This window comes from Marmota monax, unplaced genomic scaffold (assembly GCF_021218885.2).
Source record: "Marmota monax isolate L192 unplaced genomic scaffold, Marmota_monax_Labrador192_F-V1.1 WCK01_AAM20220418_F8-fsc00181, whole genome shotgun sequence".
NCBI lineage: Eukaryota > Metazoa > Chordata > Mammalia > Rodentia > Sciuridae > Marmota > Marmota monax.
This window is the reverse complement of record NW_026694276.1, coordinates 2,855,818-2,879,651: the sequence shown is the minus strand read 5'-3', so window position 1 is coordinate 2,879,651 and position 23,834 is coordinate 2,855,818. Positions and strand designations below refer to the sequence as shown.

At 35.3% G+C, this 23,834-nt stretch overlaps 1 protein-coding gene across 2 annotated transcripts in view; it reads left to right on the top strand.

Annotated features, from left to right (window-relative positions):
- Window positions 1-201: 201 nt before the first annotated feature.
- LOC124108731 (flavin-containing monooxygenase 5) overlaps window positions 202-23,834 on the top strand; it is a 31,980-nt gene continuing 8,347 nt past the window's right edge. The window contains exons 1-7 of one of the 2 annotated variants that reach the window (XM_046467273.2): window positions 202-453; window positions 676-853; window positions 9,982-10,170; window positions 12,045-12,207; window positions 13,678-13,820; window positions 17,442-17,641; window positions 21,688-22,040. In XM_046467273.2, coding sequence (XP_046323229.1) covers window positions 719-853; window positions 9,982-10,170; window positions 12,045-12,207; window positions 13,678-13,820; window positions 17,442-17,641; window positions 21,688-22,040 — 1,183 coding nt within the window. In that variant the 5' untranslated portion in view covers window positions 202-453; window positions 676-718. The remainder of the gene's footprint in view (window positions 454-675; window positions 854-9,981; window positions 10,171-12,044; window positions 12,208-13,677; window positions 13,821-17,441; window positions 17,642-21,687; window positions 22,041-23,834) is intronic. The other variant, XM_046467274.2, reaches the window with a different exon arrangement.

Here is a 23,834-nt window from a genome sequence, read left to right as displayed (position 1 = left end):
AAATGTAGGTGTTCTGCACTTACGTATTTGTATCAAGCTTGACTAGGAGTTATTGATAGTTTCACTTCAGTAATAGGAGTTTATTACTTTAAGGGAAAAGCAGGAAGTTAAAAAGTTGTTGCAGCCCATAGGGAAGCAAAGGAGATTAGAAGACTATTCTGTCTCCAGAGGGAGTAAAAAGGCACTGCCAACAATAGCAGCTGAAAAATACAGAAGTTGTAGATGATTTTTTTCCTGCCCAAAGCAGATTCAAACCCTGTTTTCTTCCAATTAAGAGAGAGAGAATTGGTGCCCAGGAGTGGGTTGAGGTGTTGTCTGAAAGGAGGTGGGGCCAAACAGCACCAGCCCATTGCTGCTGTTTGTACTTTCCTAGTTTATATTTCTTTCCTAACAGCAGAATGAGGAAGTTCCAGATCACAGCTGAAGGATCAGTCAGGTGCTTCTGGAAAGAGAGTAAGATGACACTGAGGACTTCTCAGCTCTGGTTCTTGTAGACACAGGGCTGCCCCATCCTGTGCAGGAGATTCCTTCTAAAGAGGGCAACCAAATCTGGCTTCCCCCAAATCACTTCTTGTTAACAGCATTTTTCTTTTTTCTTTTTTTAGTGTCATGGCAGCTGTCTTTCTTAAGAACTGTTGACAGATTTGTGCTTTCTGTCTCTTGTTCTTTCTTTAGGACAAGTGGCATTGCCCAAGCAAGGTGGAGATCTCTGAAGACCATGATCAAGAAAAGGATCTGTGTGATTGGGGCTGGAGTCTGTGGGCTCTGTTCTATCAAGTGTTGCCTGGATGAAGACTTGGAACCTGTTTGCTTTGAAAGGACTGATGACATTGGAGGGCTCTGGAGGTATCAGGTAAGTCTCCTTGTCCCTTAATATTTGAGTACCTCCCTGCAACTGGGTGCATGCAATATTTTATCTCATGTCAGGTAATATGAGAGCTCAATAGTGACCAACCTGATTCTGCCTGTTGACTTAACATCCTCCCACCCCATCTTTTATGAAGGTTTCTCTTCCCTCTGTTGGCTGCAAAATTCATCACACATGACTCTGTTTCCTTTTCCAATGTCTATGAAATCTACAGAGAACATTTTTATTTCATTAGTTTTGCTGTTTTTCAGAAGAGGGAAACAGTCTGGTGAGGAGGGGAGAATGAGTAACAAAACCACACACATTAGAAAGCACATAAGGATTAGAAAATGGAGAGTTGTTGCTTCTGATATGTCTAAAGGTAAATGAGCTAGAATTACCTGGTAACAACTCCTTCTAGGAACACCCCTCCTGCCTTCAATCATTAACCTTATTTTTCCTATTAAAAAAACCCAGGTATTTCTGACAATTCTAGTCCTTGAATAAAATATAAAATCTGATAGTATTGTTTGCTTCTTGCATTGAGAAGTTCAAAGTCCTTTGTTTTCCAGAAGAGGGCAGAGTGCAGAGGACACCTGCAACTGGATTTTTCTTGTTCTTGCTTATATACAGCTTTAAAGTTAAATTGTTTTAATATGCACCCTCATTGATCTCTAATTCGTATTTGCTTTTAAACTCATTTTCTGAACCAGTGAATTCTGTCCATCTACAACTACTAAAAAAAAAAAAGTTAAAAAAGTGGCCTCATGATATTTCTTTGTTGAACACAATTATTATATCTTGGCTCCATTTTGGGAACTAATTATATTTAACAATACTCTTATTCAGGTCCAAAATGGACCCTCTTAGCAAATCCCTATGCCTTTATCAGAATCAGTCAGACATGGGCTGAAAAATCTGTTAATTCATTTTTAGTAACAGAAAATTCTACTCTTGGAATCCTGTCACACCCTAGTGTAGAGGTTAAGAGTACTGTTTTAGATTCAAAGACTGTCTCATTTACAGGAAGTATGGCCTTGGGCAAATCATCAAACCTCTCTGTGCCCACTGTTTTTTAATCTTTAATCTTTAAGAAGGGATAATAGTAATACCCACTTTCTACAGTTATACTGGGGAATAAGTTAATAAATAATTGAGTCAATCACTTATAAAAGTGCCAGCTCTGCACAGTGCTACATGTCAGTTATTATTCAGGCCTAGAGTGGGACCCCTGACATTTTGAGTCTCCATAGGCATCCTAGCCAGGTTTGGCAATTATTGAACAAGACTTAAATCAGTTGAGGCAGGGATGATGTTGGCAGGGTAGCCATTATCCTGTCTAACATATTTCAGGTTTTTATCTATAAAGTGATTTAAAGTTATTACCTGCTAAAAATACAGCATGAGGATTTAAAAAAAAATTATCCTCTGGGCAAAATTTCAACACCTTACGAACTGCTTCCTTGAAAAGAATAAACTGTTTCATTGTAATGCTCTAACTTCTTGTAACACAGACATACCTATATGGTTCACCATTATATTCTAGACCAAGAATGATGCCTGGCACATATTAGCTTTCCAATATATTTATGTTTAATGTATAGATTCCTGAGAAGGAAACTATCCTGAGTGGCTGCTAAGAATGTTTATGGAGCTGAGACCCTCCTTCTCACATTTTCCACAGTTACAAAGCTATGGAGACTAGGGTATTATAAACATCCTTTAATGTTGGACTGAACATATTTTACATGCTGTTGGTGGTTACCTTGAGAATTTTTTCTGAGACATGCCTATCATTTCCTTGCTTGTTTTTTGGAGTCTAGTTGTCTCTCCACACATCCCCCCACACACCAAAACAAACAAACAAACAAAAAACAAAAACCCTTTTTTTATAATTTGTTAGCAGTTTCACGTGTGGAACTGGCTTAAGCACTTTGGAATTCCACCTGCGCTGCCAGATGTCCAGTAAGAACACTGGGAATTCAGGGCTTTCATTTTCTCCTTTCTTTGACAGGTTCCTGGGATTCAGTATATTTTTATTTTCTTTTCAGTACCATTTAAACTTACCTATCATGATTCCTTTTTCTTTTTTCTATCTGCCAAACAAGTGTTTTCTCAGATACCACCATTTGTTTTTCTTCTCTCTTTTCCTTTTATGTTCCACCTGCCAAACTGGTATTGCCTCCTTCTTGTATAGCTGAATACTTTCTAATAATAATCATATAAGTTCTCAAGACATTAATTTCAATTAATTCTTGATCTCTTCATTAACATTAAATAAGATTTATGTTGGAAAGTAGGTGTTAATGGGATATATATCAGTTTATTTTACGTTAACTTATGAATGCAATAGCATTAAAAAGTAATAAATTTGGGCTGGGACTGTGTCTCAGTGGTAGAAGACTTGCCTGGCACATGTGAAGCACTGGGTTCAATCCTCAGTACCACATAAAAATAAAGGTATTGTGTCCACCTACAACTAAAAATACATATTAAAACAAAAAGTAATAAATTTATTACAAAATGCTGAGGATTAAATAAGTACTCAATGCTATATAATAATCTTTGCTACTTTTTGGTCAAACTGCATTATTAAAAATCATGAAAGCATGCTAGATCATGTGTTTCAAAATTCAATGTACACATGAATTACTGGAGATTCTGATGAATTAATTTAGGGTATACCAAGAGTCTACATTTCTAACAAGCCCTAAGTAATATTTATGCTGCTGATCAGATAACTACATCACATAGTAAATTTATAAAGTATAGACAAATAGATACTATGTGGACACAATGTAATGTAAAATGTTGCTGTTTAATCTGTTAATTTAAAATAGAAAATTAATAAACACCCTTAAATGAAATGTTTTTTAAAAAACTATAAATTTTATAACTCCTCCTTTCTCAAAAAAAGAATAAGACAATAAATGGATTTTAAAAACACTTAAAAGGAAACAGCTATCAGCTTTCACTGCACACTGAAGAATTAAGCACTGGGATAACATTAACAAAAAATGATGTCAGCCCATTCATTAGATTCTGATTGTGTTGCTCTGGAGTCCCAATAAAGCTCTCTGCTTGGTATTTCTAATACACAATTGATGTGAAGGAGCAAGGTTTTACAGCTTCTACCCCAGCTTGCCCAGATCATAAATGAGGATGACATTGCATCCTTAAAATAAGATCAGTAATAGTTTATGACACAGACATTCTGAACCTGAAACTCTCTCTAGAGGATGCAGAGATACAGAGAAATAGCTTCCTCCCACTGCCCTCAGGCATTTTGCGGTTTAGCTAAGAACATATGCAGAAAGGATTTTTGAAGTTGAGGGAGTAAACTAGTGCTGTGAACTCTCCAGGGCCAGCATACTACCTCTTACTGGCAATCCTCACACTTGTCTGCACATTAACAGGGAGCACTTAAAAGAACTTCTAGGAGTAAAACCCTGGCTCTGGTATTTTTTGAAAAGTTCTCTGATTTCAATATACAGATAACAGAACTGAGAATTACAGTTCGAACAGTGCTCTTGTCCATGGGATTTGTAGACTATGACAAGGAAACAGAAGTCATCATTCCTCCCACCGAAAGGGAGTCATTTTTCTCCTTGTTTTGTCCTTCTATTCCTTTAATCCATTCATTTCCAACTTACTCCATTATATCCCCTCTTCCCCCGCCCCCCGCTTTAAAAAAAAAATTCTTTAATAGGCTTTTTTTGAGAGCAGTTTTAAGTTTATACAAATTGAGCTTCTACCTTTATAGGTGTACAGTTTTCCTCATTATCATCATCCCCCTATAGTGTGCTACATTTATTACAATCAATGACAGATTATCCATCATTCACAGCTCATGGTTTACATGAGGTTCACTATTGGTTTTGCACATTCTATGGGTTTGAGTAAATGTATAAGAACATATATTTAGATTATGTTTCAATTGAGATTTTTCTGCTGTTTTCTCATGGTTACTGAGGTTATAGATTTTTGAAAGTAATACTGAAAATGGAAAGTACCATCCTCACTATGTCATATCAAAGATACATTTTGTCAGTAAGCCTTATCATTATTTTGTTAATGGTGGTATGTTCCTTAAAGTGGAATCTGTCAGATTTTTCCAGAGTAAACTTTATCCCTTTTATCTCTCTTGCTTTGCTATACTATATTCTTTGAAGAAAGATTACTATGCACAACCTACACTTAAGGACAAAGTTGGCTATTTTTAGCCTTCTGTCTTCCCACACAAAATTAGAATCAGTTTGTTGATGTCTAAAATGTATTGCACTGCATCTATATATCAAGTTAGGAAGAAATGACATCATAGTTTGGTGTCTACAAATTCATTCTCATAATTATATAACTAATTCATTCCTAAGCATACATTAATCATTCACTATATATATCAGGTACTGTGTTGATGACAGAAATATAAAGAATAATAAGACATATATACTAATCTCAGGTCCCTTAAAATCATAGAAACAAATGCAAAATAATATAGTATGTTTACACTGCTTTTGTAGCAATATAAATTGAAAGGTTTGGGGACTTGGAGGATCAATGGAACTACGGGAAAGTCTTCATCAGAAAAGTAACATTTGATATGACTCAAATGATAGGAATTTTTCAAGAAATAGTAATATGCACAAAAGTTTAAAGTTGTGAAAGAGCCTACTAGAATATTTCAGCTAATAATTTAATGATTTAGGAATATGGGATTTGTTAAGGGGAATACTGAACGATGACTAAAAGTTATATTGGGCTAGATTGTGAAATGTACTAAATTTTAAAATAAATATGTTGGTTTCCAGAAGGAATTAGAAGCCAATAAGCAGTGGAGTAACAGAATGTTCTTTGTATTTAGCAGAACACCTGTGGAATAGTGTCAAAGATAAATTGTACATCATATTGAGATACTGTAATATAATTAAACCACTCATGGATTTGGGGGATATTTTAAGTTATTATTAACTAACACAAACTTAATTAAATAATAATTAATTTAAATAATATAAAAGTGGTATCTTTTTGAATTTGACTTTTATATTATTCCACAATTTTCCTTAGAAAATTTCAGAAATGACACAAATATGTCTCATTCACGTTGTTTTGAATGAAATTTTTATCTATTTCATAATTTGTTATGTATTATGTGAAAATTGCTTTTTCTATACATACCTTTTGCAATTCAATTTGACATAGATTTATTAAACATTTATTAAGGACTATTTATAATTCTAGATACTCTAGAAAAAAAACACGACTACAATTTAAAGGAATTATAATCCAATAGAGGAGATAAAGTCTAGTAGACATTATAGAGGCTTTTGAGTTCTAAGCAAGAAATAGGAACTTTATAGGAAATGTGAACAGCTAAAATGTTAATTAGGGCAGAGATATAGTCACAACCACACCCTAGAATGTATACTTTGTTGAAATAAGTAAGATAGATAAGACTTGAAAGGAGACTCATGAAAACTTTATTAGCAGTCAAAAAGACATGATTATGGGACAAATGAGTATAATCAATTTCAAATTCCTAGACTACATAATTCTTTAATAAGAATTGGGAGGAAAATAAACCTGATTGTGGACAAATACAATGCTCTGTTTTGTGGACATTTAATATTTCATAATACCCACTCTCCTCTTATTTATTCATTTCTGTAATAAAAAAGAAGAGTGTCCGAATTGGTGAAGGTGATTTTCTATAATCAAAAAGAATTTAAATATAACAGATTTGAAAACATGTGATTTGTGAAATTTTGTGACAGAATAATATGCTAGGTTCATATTCATTATTTTATTAGATCACCACATCAACCCATGAAATAATTAATTGGAAATTTTTGAGGAAGCAAAGAGTTTGTTGTAGGAAGACACTGAATTAGGGATTAATGTCATCTAAAGCAGTGCTTCTCTGTTTTTATGTGCATCTGAATCAACTGAGGATTTTGATAATATGTCAGTTCTGATTCAGTAAATATAGAGCAGGGCCTAAAATGATGCATTTCTAACAATCTCCCTAGTGATCCCCTTTGTGCTGGTCCACAGACGGTAGTTTGCATAGCAAGGATCTAGAGCAGTGGTTCACAAATTTCAGTTATTTTTTCTTAAGCATTTAATTTGCTTCCTTTTAATTTTATGAATAATGCTGACACTAACATCCTTCAACAAAAATCTTTGTTTACAAGTCTGAATATTTCTTTAAAAGGCTATGTAAATTTCAAGGATTTTTCTATACATTGTAAAATTACTCAAAAAATATTGAATTAACTTATACTCTCCCTAATATGTTTTGATTTACCCAATTTTTACTCATTTAAATAACTATTACTTACCAATAGTGAAAATGGGGTAAATAACAACTTATACTGAAAAGAGACTTAGTACATTTTCTTGAGAGCAATGTCTCAATATAAATGAAAATTCTTGAGATTTATCCTTTCAACTGGTAAGTTCTCACTTGAAATCTCATGTGATTGCCATCTGATGACAGCTAAGACTGGATTTACACATGTTTAGAACTTCAGATGGGATAGCTAGAAATTCTAGTTGAATATTTCTCTACTCTAGATGTTTTCTTCAACATGCCTAGCTTGGGCTTCCTAACAGTATTGTGGTTTTAGTGTAGTTGGACTTTGTTATAGTTTAGATCTAGAATATCCTCAAAAAGCTCATGTGTTTGAGTCCATCCCATATATTGATTCTTGGTTTTAATTCTTGCATCACAGGAGACATTAAGGAAGTTGGGGCCTAATCCCACATGATGAAGATTATGGCCTACTTTTTCTTCTATTAGACACAAGGTCTCTCATTATATTCCTAAGTCCTTGATCGATTTTGAGTTGAGTTTTGTGCATGGTGAGAGATAGGGGTTTAATTTCATTTTGTTGCATACTGATTTCCAGTTTTCCCACCACCATTTGTTGAAGAGGCTATCGTTTCTCCAATGCATGTTCTTGGCAACTTTGTCCAATATAAGATAATTGTAGTTTTGTGGGTTAGTCTCTGTGTCCTCTATTCTATACCATTGGTCTACTAGTCTGTTTTGGTGCCAAAACCAGGTGGTTTTTGTTACTATTGCTCTGTATAGTTTAAGGTCTGGTATAGTGATGCCACCTGCTTCACTCTTCCTGCTAAAGATTGCTTTAACTATTCTAGGTCTCTTATTTTTCCAGATGAATTTCATGATTGCTTTTTCTATTTCTCTGAGGAATGTCATTGGGATTTTTGATCAGAATTGCATTAAATCTGTATAGTGCTTTTGGAAGTAGGGTCATTTTGATAATATTAATTCTACCTATCCAATAATCTGTGAGGTGAATAGAGAGCCTACATCTTGGGAGCAAATCTTTACCCCTCACACATCAGATAGAGTACTAATCTCTAGGGTATATAAAGAACTCAAAAAGCTAAACACCAAAACAAAACAAAAAAACAAAACCAAACAAACAAAAACAAAACAAAAAACCACAAATAACTCAATCAATAAATGGGCCAAGGACCTGAACAGACACTTCTCAGAAGATGATGTACAATCAATCAACAAATCTATGAAAAAATGTTCATCATCACTAGCAATTAGAGAAATGCAAATCAAAACCACAATAAAGATTTCATCTCACTCCAGTAAGAATGGCAGCCATTATAAAGACAAACAACAATAAGTGTTGGCAAGGATGTGGATAAAAGGTACACTCATACACTGCTGGTGGGACTGCAAATCGGTGCAGCCAATATGGAAAACAGTATGGAGATTTCTTGGAAAATTGGGAATGGAACCACCATTTGACCCAGCTATCCCTCTCCTCGGTCTATACTCAAAGGACTTAAAAACAGCATACTGCAGGGACACAGACACATCAATGTTTATAGCAGCACAATTCACAATAGCTAAACTGTGTAACCAATCTAGATGCCCTTCAATAGATGAACGGATAAAAAAAAATGTGGCATATATACACAATGGAATATTATTCAGCAATAAAAGAGAATAAAATCATGGCTTTTGCAGGTAAATGGATGAAGTTAGAGAAGATAATGCTAAGTGACTTTAGGCAGTCCCCAAAAACCAAATGCCAAAAGTTTTGTGTTTTTTTTTATATATATATATAAGGAGGCTGATTCATAGTTGGATAGGGTGGGAGCATGGGAGGAATCATGAACTCTATATAGGGCAGAGGGGTTGGTGGGGAAGGGAGGAGGCATGGAGTTATTAATGATTTTGGAATGTGATGATCATTATTTTCCAAAGTACAGGTAGGGGAAGACACAATTGTATACAACCAGAGATATGAAAAATTGTACTCTATATGATTAATAAGAAGTGTAATACATTCCGCTGTCATATATATATATACACACACACACACACACACACACACACACACACACACATACACACACACTCATGTGTTCAAGTCTTGATATCCAATGCACCATTGTCTAAAGGTGGGTCTTTTGGAAAGTGATTGGTTCATGAGGGCTCTGACCTCATCAATGGATTAATTCATTGGCACCTGAATGGACTACTAGGCAGTGGTGGATAGTGTATACAGGTTGAACATGGTTGGCAGAAGCAGATAATGGGGACAGGAGAGTTGCCCTTTGGGACTATATCTTGTCCTGGGCCTCTTCCCTTAACCCTGATTTCTGGCTGCCATAGCTGAGAAGATTTCCTCTGCCATGCCCTTCCATCATGATGTTCTGCCTTGCCTAAAGCCAAAAGCAATGGAGCCAAAACCTCTGAATCCATGGGCCATAATAATTCTTTCTCCTTGTCAGGTATTTGGGTCACCAATGAAAACTAACTTCTTATATGGCTGCTGGCTTGCACCACAGTGAGCCTTTCAAGAGACCCAGATGGAAGCTGCAAGGCTACTTATGACTTAATGTTGAAAGTCATTCAGTGCCATTTCAACTGTTGGTCAAAAACAAGTCATAAACATAACTGAGATTCAAGGAGAAGGAACTACACAGGGGCACAAGTACTGGGAGATGAGTGGAGGTCATGTATGTGTGTAATTTGTTTGAATTGACATTTATTTCAGGAAATTTTTTCAACTGTTGATTGGCTATTTGTAAATCATGAAATTAACTCACAAGTTGCCATAAATGCTTCTTATTTACTGCAGAAAAATCCTGAAGAAGGAAGAGCCAGTATTTACAAATCAGTGATCATCAATACTTCTAAGGAGATGATGTGCTTCAGTGACTACCCCATCCCGGATCATTATCCTAACTTCATGCACAATTCCCAGATCCTAGAATATTTCAGGATGTATGCCAAAGATTTCAACCTTTTAAAGTATATCCAGTTCAAGGTAGGCAGTTTTGTGGGTGTCTTTGTGTTTGAAGTTGTTCACCAAGTAAATGAATGTGGCTTCATTAACCAGTATGTAAATGTAAATACTAGAGCGATATACTCGAGTACAAAAACTTAAGAGCTTTCATGGAAAGCTCTCTCTTATATATTTTGGCTGCAGATACAGAAAGATACCTGCCCGAGTATTTTCATTGCCTTCATTTCACATTCCCTGCTTATAATCAAGGAGATGAGGGGAATGAATAAGTATGGGAACTTTGAATCCTTCTGTTCCCCAAACTTGTCCAATATTTCTTAATTATTTTATACTTTCTGAAGCACTTTTGAATATATTATTTTATATGATCATCACAAAGTACTTAGTGACTGGGAAGTTATTGAGAAAGCAAAGAAGTTGAATCAGGTGGAGAGTGTAGAACATTGAACTGGGAAACAAACCCCTGAATTCTGGCCCTTGTTCGTACCACTAATTAGTAACCTAAGACAAGTAAGTTTCTCAACTTGAATTTTACCTTAATTTTATTTTCTGTAAAAGAAGGTGATTGTACTGTATAACTTTTGGTTCCTTCCTTTTCTAAAGTCTGCCATGATTTTCCCATAATTTATAATCATGGCCATATTAAATCACCCGGCATAAAGTCCAAACATTCCACCTTTTTATGTTTAGCAACAATAATAAAGTGGCAACATTTGGTGACAATTTCCAAAGCCAGTTATTTATAGCCCAGTGGTGCATCTCTTCATTTGTTTAAGTGACACTTTTTGAATAAGTTTATTACTGTACTAAGCAGTGATGATGCAAAGACAAAAAAACCATAAGTAACTTAACAGTCCAAGTTAAGGACAGAGAAAAATGAAGAAAATTATTATTATACATATAAGTAATAAACCAAGTGACAAGCGCTATAGAGAGCTATACATTTGTAGCTCAGAAGAGGGATGTTTAACTCATCAGGGCAGAGGAATCAAGTTCCAGGAAAGATTTTTGGAGAAGACAATGTCCAAGCTGAGGCTTCAGTAGGAAGGAGTCCTCCAAATGAAGAAGGAATAAAAGGGTGATCCAAGTAGAAGAACCAGCTTGTGTAAAAACACATGACAGGAAATACAAATAGTACAGGATGGTTAAAGCATAGACAGTGTCTCTATTAGTCAACAAAGACATTATAGCCAAGACCCTAGAAGCACATTGGAATACATTCTTGATGTTTCCTTTGGCTGGGCAGAGTAACCGATATTTATTGTTTCTCTTTTTTTTTTTTTTTTTGGAAAAGCTAAAAATTATGCCACTGACTACCCTATCTCACAACCTGTTTCTTTATGGTTACTTGTAAAATGGGCATATGTAGAAGGCAAACAGAGATTTCTTTATAAAAAATAAGAGCCACTGACATATGTTCCTGCTCTAACAGGAAAGGTAGCCTCATAGTCACATGTTTAAGCCCAGTCAAAGAGAACAGGACTTGGGAATAAGAAGACATCAGACAGTTTAAGGATGTCTGGGGTTAGTGGAGAAATAGGTGTTTAGTGCTGAGTGCCACAGAAGTACAGGAGAAATCCAAGCTTTATTCAGGTGCTACAATGCCTTAAGGTAGAGACTTATTGTCCTAGCAATTTCTACTTTTCTAGAAGCAGAGGAGAATACACTGGTCTGTCAACTCTGTTTTACTTTGTCTGCCTTATAGTTTTCTCACTCAGACCACAGGCCCAAACAAAACTGTTCTTTATGGAGGATGAAAATCAAATACTCTTGCAAGGACCCCAATGATGTGATGGTGCCTATGGTATCAGCCCTTTGTGTAACATTTTGCAGGAAAGGTCATGTCAGGGAAGATACCCACTGTACAGGCTCTGTGTATGTCACTTTTCTTTCAGACTACTGTGTGCAGTGTGAAGAAGCAGCCTGATTTCTCTACTTCAGGACAATGGGAGGTGGTCACTGAGTGTGAAGGAAAAAAGGAGGTTAATGTCTTTGATGGAGTCATGGTTTGCACTGGCCATCACACTAATGCTCACTTACCTCTGGAAAGTTTTTCAGGTTAGTGACCTTCTAGGAAGGAGATTGACATTTGAGCCATGCCTATGACCCTGAGAAATAGAAGGGTTATGGTCTGAGTGATTTTTACCTTGGGGTGAAATAAGAGCATAATTATGCATGTTCCCTTGAAGATGGAATAACTTGTATTACTGCCATTTGGGGACTAGAGTTAATGGTAATTTTAGAGTTTAGAGGTCTGTAAACAATCATGCCACAAATTAATGACATTTCAGTTAAGGCTGGAGTACATATAGAATGGCGATCCCATAAGATTATAAGGGGACTGAAATTTTTCTATTGCTGAATAGTATCATAACCATTATAACATCATGGTGATACTGATGTACAAAACCTTCTGTGCTGTCAGTTGTATAAAATTATAACCCATACAATTACGTATGTGGTACATAATACTTAATAATAAACAACTATGTTACTGGTTCACATATTTACTGTGCTATATATTTGTTTTGGTGTGTAGTCCTTCTACTTATAGAAAAGTTTACTGTAAAACTGCCTGCCATGTTACACCAGCAATAACCTCACATGTCTCATGATTATTGTGGATCTTGATTGCATCAAGAGGCCATATTGAGTGGCTGGCCCATACAATATAGGCTTATGTAGGTACTTCTGTGATTTTTAACAATGATGAAACCAACTTACAGTAAAATTTTAAGAATGTATGTATATCTGTCAAGTGGCACATGATTGTATTTAGCTTTACAATAACTTTGATTTTCCTTTTTATTTTTTAATTAATTTATTTTAATTAGGTATACATGACAGCAGAATGCATTTTGATTCATTGTATAGCACAACTTTTGCAGCACAACTCTTCATTTCTCTGGTTGCACATGATGTACTGTCACACCATATGTGCTGTCATACATGTACGTAGGTTACTGATGTCCATCTCATTCCACCATCTTTCCTACCCCCAACTTTGGTTTTCCTAAGGATCATAAAGGAAGACTGTGGAACACTTACTTAGTATTGGATCAGATATAAAATTTTTCAGTAATTGAGGAAACAAACAAATGTTGAATTTCTAAGGCTTAAATGAAAGCTTGAATAGTTTAGTTTCAATTTTGGTCCTAAACTTTTTTTAAAAAATTCACTTTATGTATATCCTAGAGTATATGAAAACATATATACTCTAATTAAAACAGGAGTATATAATTAAGGGAATGAACGACAAAAAGAGAATGGCAGTTTTCTGAGGCAGTTTGGATTTATGAGTCTACAAATCCAAAATACAAACTACTATGATAAAGGGATAACAAGTTACTATTCCAAGGCTCTGGAAGAAAAAAAATAAGCAAAAGTATTTAGAAAGACAAGAGTAGCTGAATAAAGGGAGAACATGTGGAGAATATGTGCTTCAACTTTAAATTCTATAAAAGAATTTTACAAATGATATCCATTATATAAACTATCATCCAATAATTATTTTCTGTTCTCTTGCAGGAATTGAGAAGTTCAGAGGACAGTATTTCCACAGTCGAGACTATAAAAACCCAGAGGCATTTGCTGGGAAAAGAGTCATTATAATTGGCATCGGGAATTCTGGAGGGGATCTGGCTGTAGAGATTAGCCACACAGCCAAGCAGGTTTGAATCAGTGATTTACTTTGCTTCATTCTATCTTCAGTCTCACCAGGGAGATAGACCCAACAGAGTATAGATGGCTGCACACTGCCCACTAGTGCCACTGGCAAATATAGGGCTTGGTTTCATTGCTTCAGTTGGCATTACGGTAGATGCCATAATGGTTAGAGTTCCATTACTCAATTGGCTTCATACTAAGGAATAACTTCACTGCTTCAGGTTGCACTCATGATCCCAGTTATCCTCTCCTGGCTTTGATGAAGATCAAATATTTGCTGGAAGAGGTTGGAAGAATGCAACATTGACAGTGTGAATTGTCCATTGGCCAGAAGAAATGCCATGTTCTCATATACACATGTGGAAAGCACACTGTGGTTATTGAAAACTTTTCATTAAAAATTTGTGGGTGAATTTCCTTTTTGCCCCCCAAATGGGGAAAAAAGAAGCAACCTAATCTTTCCCAAAACAATGTAGATATCGGCATAAAGAGTGTCTGCATAGTAGCATATGTGAACAGATTGTGTCCGCCTTTGCACAGAATGGCAGTCATTTCAAAGCAACTTCTATCTCCTTGGTTTTTTTGTTTTGTTTGTTTTGGTTTCTGTATCATAGATTTTGAGCTTTGAAGAAAGTGTCTTCACTATAAACTTCTAGGAAAAGGCATGCTATTATTATATTTTTGTCTTCATTGAATCATAACTTTATTAGTAATAGGTGAATGCTTGGTTGTTCTTCAGTAACTTTAATTATGCTATACTTCTTTATAAATATGCTTCAAATTATTTTTTAAAACAGAAGTTTAATGACACAATTTTGTTAAATGACCCTTACCTAGCAACTTGGTTCCAATAATTTCTCAATACTATTTTCATCTATCAATATATAAGTGATCTCATATGTTATTCTGTGAACTAATTCCACAAACATTTATTAGGAAGTAATTATATAAACAAGAAAGAGTAAAAAACACATGTGGTAGAATGATGTACAATGTAGGTAGTGGGGATCCATGCAAAAGTCTTCTTTCATATCAAGTGGTCATTTCTAAGGAAGCTGGACCTAACCTGCACTATGGAATTAAAATTTCCCAGGAACAAAATATTCAGAGTGTGGAGATAAGGTAGCCATATTTGTGAGAAAGCCCTGGGAAAACACAGAGCAAACATATCTGCATAGCAGGGGCAACATCCTCACAGCACTAATGCAAACTGAAGAAATTTAATTGCTGAGTTCTAGCTTTTTGCTTTACATATTAAAATGTATTTATATTTAAGAGAAGTTGTTTGTAAAGTCAAAATTTTTAAATGGGTCTATAAATTTCAGTGCATAACAAAATTTTGGTTTAACCCTGTGGTATAATGATTTGTGAAAGCATCCCTTTCTCATCAGGTTAATTTCATACACAATTATACTGATTTAACAATTTTCCTTATAAACCAGATTTATAAATATATTGTTTGCTTAAAACAAAGTATTGATGGAAAAGTTGACATAAGTATGACAGCCATTAAGCATTTATTCAGTGTTTACTGTATGCCACACTTTTTTAATAAAAATTATCACAGCAGTCTTGTGATGTAAGTGTTGTTGTAACTATTTTATAAATAGGGAGCCCTTGAATTAAGGCTATAAGCATTAAACTAAATCATCTGAATCCCAAGACCATGCAGGCTCTTTCAACTGTGAAATGTAAAAAGCACTTAAATCTGATAGGGCTTAAAATTACTCTCTGTGAGGATATATGTGTGAAGTAAAGAACTATACCTTTGTAGACAGGCATCTTTTTACGTGAGAGCTTAGACAAAGACTATGAAACAATATACTAATCTACAGTAACACTCTAGAAACTTCTTCCAGGGGGTAAAGTTGAAAGTGTAATGTTGAAAATGTCCTGATACCTCTGCCAGGTAATTGAATATCAACCTTAATCCATTCTGAACATGTATTTTTAGCCAGAAAAGAACAAAGAATTACTGAAAAATTTCCTGGGTTCTATTAGCAATCTTTATTTTTTCCCCATTCAATAATCAATAGAACATTTCTTAATAGGATTTAGAGTCAGTCAGATGTGGGTTAAAAATTCAGTTTGTCTCTTAATAGCTATATGTTCTCTGGCAAATTTTTCATCTTCTTGATGTCCCTCACCCATAAAATGAGGATAACAGTGGCTTCCTCAAGGGATTGTTGTGTTACCATTGTAAAACCCATTAGTCAGTGTCTCATGCCTGTAATTTCAGCTACTCAGGAAGCTAAGGCAGGAGTTTTGCAAATTTGAGGCCAACATGAACAACTCAGAGAGACCCTATATCAAAGTAAAGTAATAATTTTTTAAAGAAGGCTAAGGATGTAGCTCAGTGGTAGTGCCTTTGCTGAGCATACATTTGGCCCTGAGTTTCATCCCCAGCACCTCAAAAAAGAAAAAAGAATACAAAGAACTTAGTATCCAGAGTTACAGGTCACAAGTCTCATTACATGAAAGTAACGATGATGTGCTGAGGAGACTAAGAGATGTGCAGGCTAACCCTCCCACTGTGAAGAAAACACAATTGGACACAATTGGAGAGACAAATTAAGAGCATAGAAAGTTTCACATCATATAAATGACATAAATGGTAAATAATAGTTCTTAATAATGCAAACAATGTCAATGACAAAAAGACTGGAGATTTTGGATTAAATGATATTAAATGATATTCAGTTTTATTATTACATGATTTTTTTTTTTTGGTACTCGGGATTGAACCCAGGGGCACTTAGCCACTGAGCCACATCCTTAGCACCCCTTTTTTTAAAAATATTTTTTAATATGGACACAATATCTTTTTACTTTATTTATTTATTTTTATGTGGTGCTGAGAATCGAATCCAGTGACTCACATGTGCCAGGCAAGTGTTCTATTGCTGAGCTATAACCCCAGCACCCTCAGGACCTTTTTATATTTTATTTAGAGATAGAGTCTCACTGAGTTGCTTAGGACCTTGCTAAGTTGCTGAGGCTAGCTTTGAACTCATGATCCTCTTGCCTCAGCCTCCAGAGCCACTGGGATTAAAGATGTGTGCTCTGCTGCACCTGGTCTATTGCATGACTTTTTTTAAAAAAAATATTTTTTATTTGTATATGGTGCAGAGAATTAAACCCAGTGCCTCACACATGCTAGGCAAGTGCTCTACCACTGAGCCACAACCCCAGCCCCATAGTTGCTTATGACAATACAATGATCTTGACATATCATACATTTGAATCAAATGGGGTATGATTTTTAATGAGTCCTATAGGTGGTAAATGCTAGTGAAGTTCAGAGAAGGGAGAGAGAATTATCAGCCTGAAAGGTCAATGGTATTCTCATGGAGGATGCAGACTTGATCTGGACCTTAAAAATGAATGGGCTGAAGAAAATTCAAAAGAGGAGGACTTTTCAGGCACATTGGCTTTAAACAGAAATGTAGTGGTAGATCACAACAAGACATATTCTTTGACAGTGTTTGGGAAGGAAAATTTTTAAAAGATTGTTCAGAACTAAAATGCCACACTAGTAAGTATGAACTTAAATCTTGAAGAAAGTGAGAGTGCTTTCAGATAGTGAGACAGAATGACAAAAGTGAACAATATTTCCCATGCCTTAGGTATTCCTCAGCACCAGGAGAGGGGCTTGGATCCTGAATCGTGTAGGGGACTATGGATATCCTTTTGATGTGGTACACTTTTCTCGACTTAAACATCTTATATCAAAGATATGCGGTCAAGCATTAACAAGTACATTTTTGGAAAAACGTATGAATCAAAGATTTGATCATGAAATGTTTGGCCTGAAGCCTAAACACAGGTATGTTCTCAGGATGGGAATGGGGTTGGTAACAGCCAAGGCATAAGAATAAGGACTGTTCACACAGGCTAATAAAGCTACCTCTACCCATACATTAAGAAAACATTTTAAAAAATGGTTTTTACCTATCAACCACAGAAGATCAAGATCTGCTGGTCTCACTCTCATTGACATTAGCCATTTTCTTATTCTGTCAGATATCAGTTCTTTTTATACGGTGCCCAACAACAAAAATGTAATAGAGGGCAATGCCTCATTCAGTCATTCAACAAATATGGGGTACCTGTTGTGAGCAAGGCATTATATTGGGCATGAAAATACAGAGAGAAAAGACATAATAATAAAAATAACACCCTGCCCTTTTTTAAAAAAAAAATTTGAGACAGGGTCTTACTAAGTTGCAAATGGGACCTAAGTTCTAAGGCTGGCCTCAGACTTTTTTTTTTTTAATATTTTTTAGTTGTCAATGGACCTTTATTTATTTATTTATATGTGATGCTGAGAATCGAACCCAGTGCCTTGCACATGCTAGGCAAGTGCTCTACCACTGAGCCACCACCCTAGCCCCCCACATCTTGCCTTTTTTTGAAGACTTTAATTAGAAGCACAGCAATGAGCATATATCTCATTTAATCCTCACAAATGGCCCTATGGGTCAGTGCCATTTTTATGTCTATTTTACAGATATAAAATATTGAAACTTAGAGAAACTAAGTAATTTGCCCAAAGGCAACATGAGTAACAAATGGAAGACTTCAGAAATGGATCTTACCTTAAATATACAAATGAAAAGACAGACAACAGAATATGACAAAGAAATGAATAGAATGCAATGAGAGTCTAAAGAATGAGTTCTTATATAGCCAAAGGCACATTATGAAAGAATTTCTATATACTGACTTTAAATGACTTTTTTCCTGTCCAACTTTTTATTTTTGAAAATGTTCAGATCTACAGAAAAGTAGCACAATAATAAATACATTGAACATCCTTATATTTTACCTAGATTCACCTATCATAATAGTTTGCTATATTTGCTTTTTCTCTCTTCCCTCATGAAAGATAGATCCAAACAATATGTAGTGTACATACATACTTAAGTACACATTTTTTTCTGAAAATAAGTAAAAATCATTAAGACATACCCCCCCAAAAGGGCATTCCTCCATTTCAGAAATTTAACATTGATAAAAATACATTTTCTAAAATGTTGGCATATTCAGAGTTCCACAGAAGTCCCAATAATATTCTTTTCTTTTTTTTTTTTTTTCCTTTTGGTACTGGGGATTGAATCCCGAGAGTCACTTTACCACTGAGTTATATCCCCAGCCCTATTTATTTTTTATTCTGAGATAGGGTCTCACTAAGTTGCTTTGGGCCTTGCTAAATTGCTGAAGCTGGCCAAAACTTAAAATCCTCCTGACTCAGCCTCCCAAGTTGCTGGGATTACAGGCATGCATCACTGCAATCAACCCAATAATCTTCTTTATAATAAGCTTTTCTTTTTCTCTTCTACATCCAGAATCCTAAAAAATGTTAATCACACCATTTCACTTAGTTGTCATGTCTTTTTTAATTTGAAATAATAATTCTCTATCCTTCCTTTTTTTCATACTAGGTATTGAAACTAGGAGCGCTTTACTACTGAGCTACATCTGCAATTCTTTTAATTTTTTTTTTTGAGACAGGTCTCAGTAAGTTGCTAAAGCTGTCTTCCAACTTGTAATCCTCCTGCCTCAGCCTCCAGAGTCACTGGGCTTATAGGCATGCACCACCATGCTTGGCCATTCATTTTTTTTTAATATGGACTTTTATTCTCTTCCTCCTCCTTCTCCTTCTCTTCTTCCTCCTCTCCTCTCCCTATATCTTCTTCCTCCTACTCTTCTTTCTTTTCCTTCTCCTTCTTCTTTCCAAGGCATGGTTTTTGTAGAATACCTCTAAATTTTTAGTTGCATTGTATCTTAGCATATATACTACATAAGTGATATTATCTTCTTAGTGAATCCCATCAGGACCCACATGATGTCAGTTTATTCTATATTAATGATGCTAAATTTGATTGCGTTTTAAAAAGTGGCATCTTCCATGTTTCTCCAGTATAAAGATATTTTTCCCCTTGAAATTAATTAAATGAGATGATACTGGGACACTGTGTTCCCTAACAACTTTTCATTGAATTATTTAAGCATGAATATCTTTTGTAGTTGCAAAACAAATTGAGGTTTTATTGAATAATAATAGATAAGCAAATAGGGTCAGCATGTAGCATTCTAATTGTAATAGCTTAGAATAGCAAAAGGCACATTATACCCTGAGAGTTGCACACAGTCTGGTATACCTAGACTTATATGGCAAAGCTTGAAGAGTAGTTGAATACATCTCTAGGTCTATAAGGCATGAAACCTTTTGTATGCTCTGCTAAATAAAAAGTATGAGGGGCTGGGGATTCAGCTCAGTGCTTGACTAGAACACACAAGGCTCTGAGTTTGGTCCTTAGTCCTGAGGCAGGGGAACAAAAAAAATAGTTTGGCATGAAGACAGCAAATCCATTCAAGTGAGTGACATATTAACAACAAGTCTATAATCTATTTTACAATGACCAGGCATGTATCACTGCACCTGACCCAATAATATTCTTTATAGATTTTTTTCTTTTCTAAATCAAAGGATCCTAAAATCTTGTTTATTTGCCTTTCTTATTCCAAGGCAAATGGTATAGAGGGGATATGAGAAGGGAGCCTTAAAGACAACTGTAATTGTTCAGGTGAGACAGTGAGTAAACAAAACTATTCTAGGAATTCTTCTTTTTTAAGAGAGAAAGAACATAGGCGTGGTGAGCAGATATGAGACAGTTTTGTGGCTTAGGCAACTATGTGGATGGTGGTACTACTAGTGAAAAAGAATAGGTTTAGAGAGAAAGATGAAATCATGAGGTTGGAATACAGAACAGAATCTTCCTAAAGGTTAGAATCAAAGCAGATTTAATTCAACAAATCAGGTATAGTTGTAAAACGTATAATATTCCTGAGGCTAGGCCAGGAAGATGATAGGATGAGGGTTCTCAGAGCCTGCTGACTTAAGTTCAGGAAATAAGACTGTTTTAAAACTGAATCAAGAGGTTGGGACTGTAGCTCAGTGGTAGAGCACTCGCCTAGCATGCGTGGGGCACTGGGTTTGAGCCTCAGCAGCCCATAAAGCTAAATAAATAAAGGTACTGACCATCTACAACTAAAAAATTAAGATTATTTTAAAAAACTGAATCAAGACTTTTTTTCTAAAGACCCAAGATACTGGAAACCTGATTTATTTATTTTGATACCCTTATTCCATACTTATCATGTCCAAAGTATTCCAAGAGAGTTTATAGAAAACTATTTTGATAGAAATTCTAAAATCCTAGGCTGCATAACATCAGTCAAGTCATTTAATTTCTCCAGACCTCAGTTTCTTCATTCATACAACCTGGATAATGACATCTATCCTACCAGCTTCATAGAGTTTGTGTGACTGTCAAAGAAGTTAATACGTGGAAATGTAATTTAAATTCTAAATTGCTGTACATGTTATTACACAGTTTGGAAAATGAATGTCTAAGTCTACCTCTTGGGCCTTTGAAATTAGAAATGAAACAATATTAACAGCCAAGTTCTGTCAGACTAATTGATATATGAACAGAAACTATTGGCCTATGGCCTTAAGATACCACAGAGCATTATTATAACTTGAGAAACCACATATGCACTCCTCAAATAAGACTCTTGTTCCTTCACTTTGGGGAAGGAAGGTATTGCCTTCCCCTTTCAGTGACTTCCAGAGTTCAGCCTTTTCAGTGTTGTGTCCTGAAAAGCTGACATAAAGTAAAACTGGTGTAAAGTGGGACTTTTCCAAATTTCACAGGTAAACTGAGGGGAAACCATTGATGTATTGTTTAACCACCTCCACCAAAGCAAAAATTTACTTACATGATTTATTTCTCTCTTTCCCTTTCTTTCCATCTCTCGGTCACTCTCATTTCTCATTCTCTTCATCTTTATTGTCACACGTAGAGCTCTGAGCCAGCATCCAACAGTAAATGATGATCTGCCTAACCGTATAATTTCTGGCTTGGTGAAGGTGAAAGGAAATGTGAAAGAATTCACAGAAACAGCTGCCATATTTGAGGATGGCTCCAGAGAGGATGACATTGATGTTGTTATCTTTGCAACAGGCTATAGCTTTGCCTTTCCTTTTCTTGAAGATTCTATCAAAGTGGTCAAAAATAAGATATCCCTATATAAAAAAGTCTTCCCCCCCAACCTAGAAAAGCCAACTCTTGCAATCATAGGCTTGATTCAACCCTTAGGAGCCATTATGCCTATTGCAGAGCTCCAAGGACGCTGGGCTACTCAAGTATTTAAAGGTAAGTGACAATAAAAATTCACTCCTTAATTATTTGGTGATGTTTAGTTATGTTTCTGTGCTTGATTTTAAAAAGCAGTATGTTTGACCAAAATCTTGAGAGCTGCATAATATCTAGCACAAAGTTAGTACTAGAAAACTTATTTTTAAGTGAATCTAACGTAGTAATTGATAACCATAGACATATCTTAGAATCACCTGGGATATTTTCCCAGCTTAGGCATGCTTTGATCTTATCCCTGGTGATACTTATTCAGTAAATGTGGGAGGGGCAGGCACAAGATTTTTGACAATATTGTTCTCCAGTTAATTCCAATGTGTACTTCAGATTAGAATCCACTCATCTAAATTTTAGACAATTGGTATATATTTGTGAAGTAAAAGAATTTCATCTTTCATTATGAAGAATGTCAAATATAGAAATGGTGTGACTTAATTTCATACAATAAGTTAACACTTGGTAGATTAATCCAGAATGTAGAATATTCAACTTTCAAATCCTTACATCCCGCCCCCGTTTATGTCCCCTCTTTCAGTTTTGACTAGAAGTACATAAGGAAAAAAAAAAACTTTGAGCTTTGGGATAGTAGGCTCAATATGAGTCAGCAGATGATAAGGGTTCCAAAAGGCTTCTTTAAATCTAGCATCATCCCAGAACATCATAATTGTTCTCTAAACTGGTCAGATTACCAACTAAAGACATTGTAAAAGTGAAACTGGAATTCACTGAATAAGGAGAAAGATAAGAATGGTTTAAGGAATGTGAAAACATATCATTTGAAATACAAATAAAGTTACTGGAGAAGTTTAGGCTAAAGAAGTTAATATCTGAGAGTTCTCTTCAAATATTTGAAGGGATACTCATTGGATAAGATTTAGACTTACTTAATAGAGCAAAGAGTCAAACTAGAACCAAGGAATGAAATTTTGAGGGTTGCATAATATCAGCTTAACATTTTTAAAAAAAAGACATTTTTTTCTTCTCTTTTTTTTATCCATATAAAGTTTTTTTTAATTTGTTTTTTTTTAGATATACATGTCAATAGGCTGTATCTTGACATATTATATATTAATGGAGTGCAACCCATTCCAATTTGGATCCCATTCTTGTGGTTGAACATGCTATGGAGTTACACTAGTCGTGTATTTATATATAAGCATAGGAAAGTTACATCTATTTAATTCTACTGTCTTTCTTATTCTCAGTCCTTCATTTCCCTTTTTCTAATCCAGTGAACTTCTATACTTTCCTCCCTATACCCTCTTGTTATGGGTTAGCATCCACATATCAGAGAGTACTTCAGCCTTCGGTTTCTTGGGACAGGTTTATTTCATTTAGCATGAAATTCTCCAGTTCCATTCACTTAATGCCAAACGCCATAATTTGATTCGTCTTTATGACTGAGTAATAATATTCCATTGTGTACATATGCCACTCTTTCTTTGTTCATTCACCTGTTGATGGTACATAGTTTGGTTCCATAGCTTTGCTATTGTGAATTGAGCTGCTATAAATATTGATGTGGCTGCGTCACTGTAGTGTGCTGATTTTAAGTCCTTTGGTTATAAACCTATGAGTGGGATGACTAGGTCAAGTGGTGGTTCCATTCCAAGTTTTCTGAGGAATCTCCATAACTGCTTTTCAGATTGGTTAGCACCAGTTTGCATTTTCACCAGCAATGTGAATATACATTTCTCCCCACATTCTTGCTGACTTTTATTGTTACTTGTATTCTTGATAACTGCCGTTCTGACTGAAGTGAGATGAACTCTCAAGTGCAGTTTTAAGTGGCAT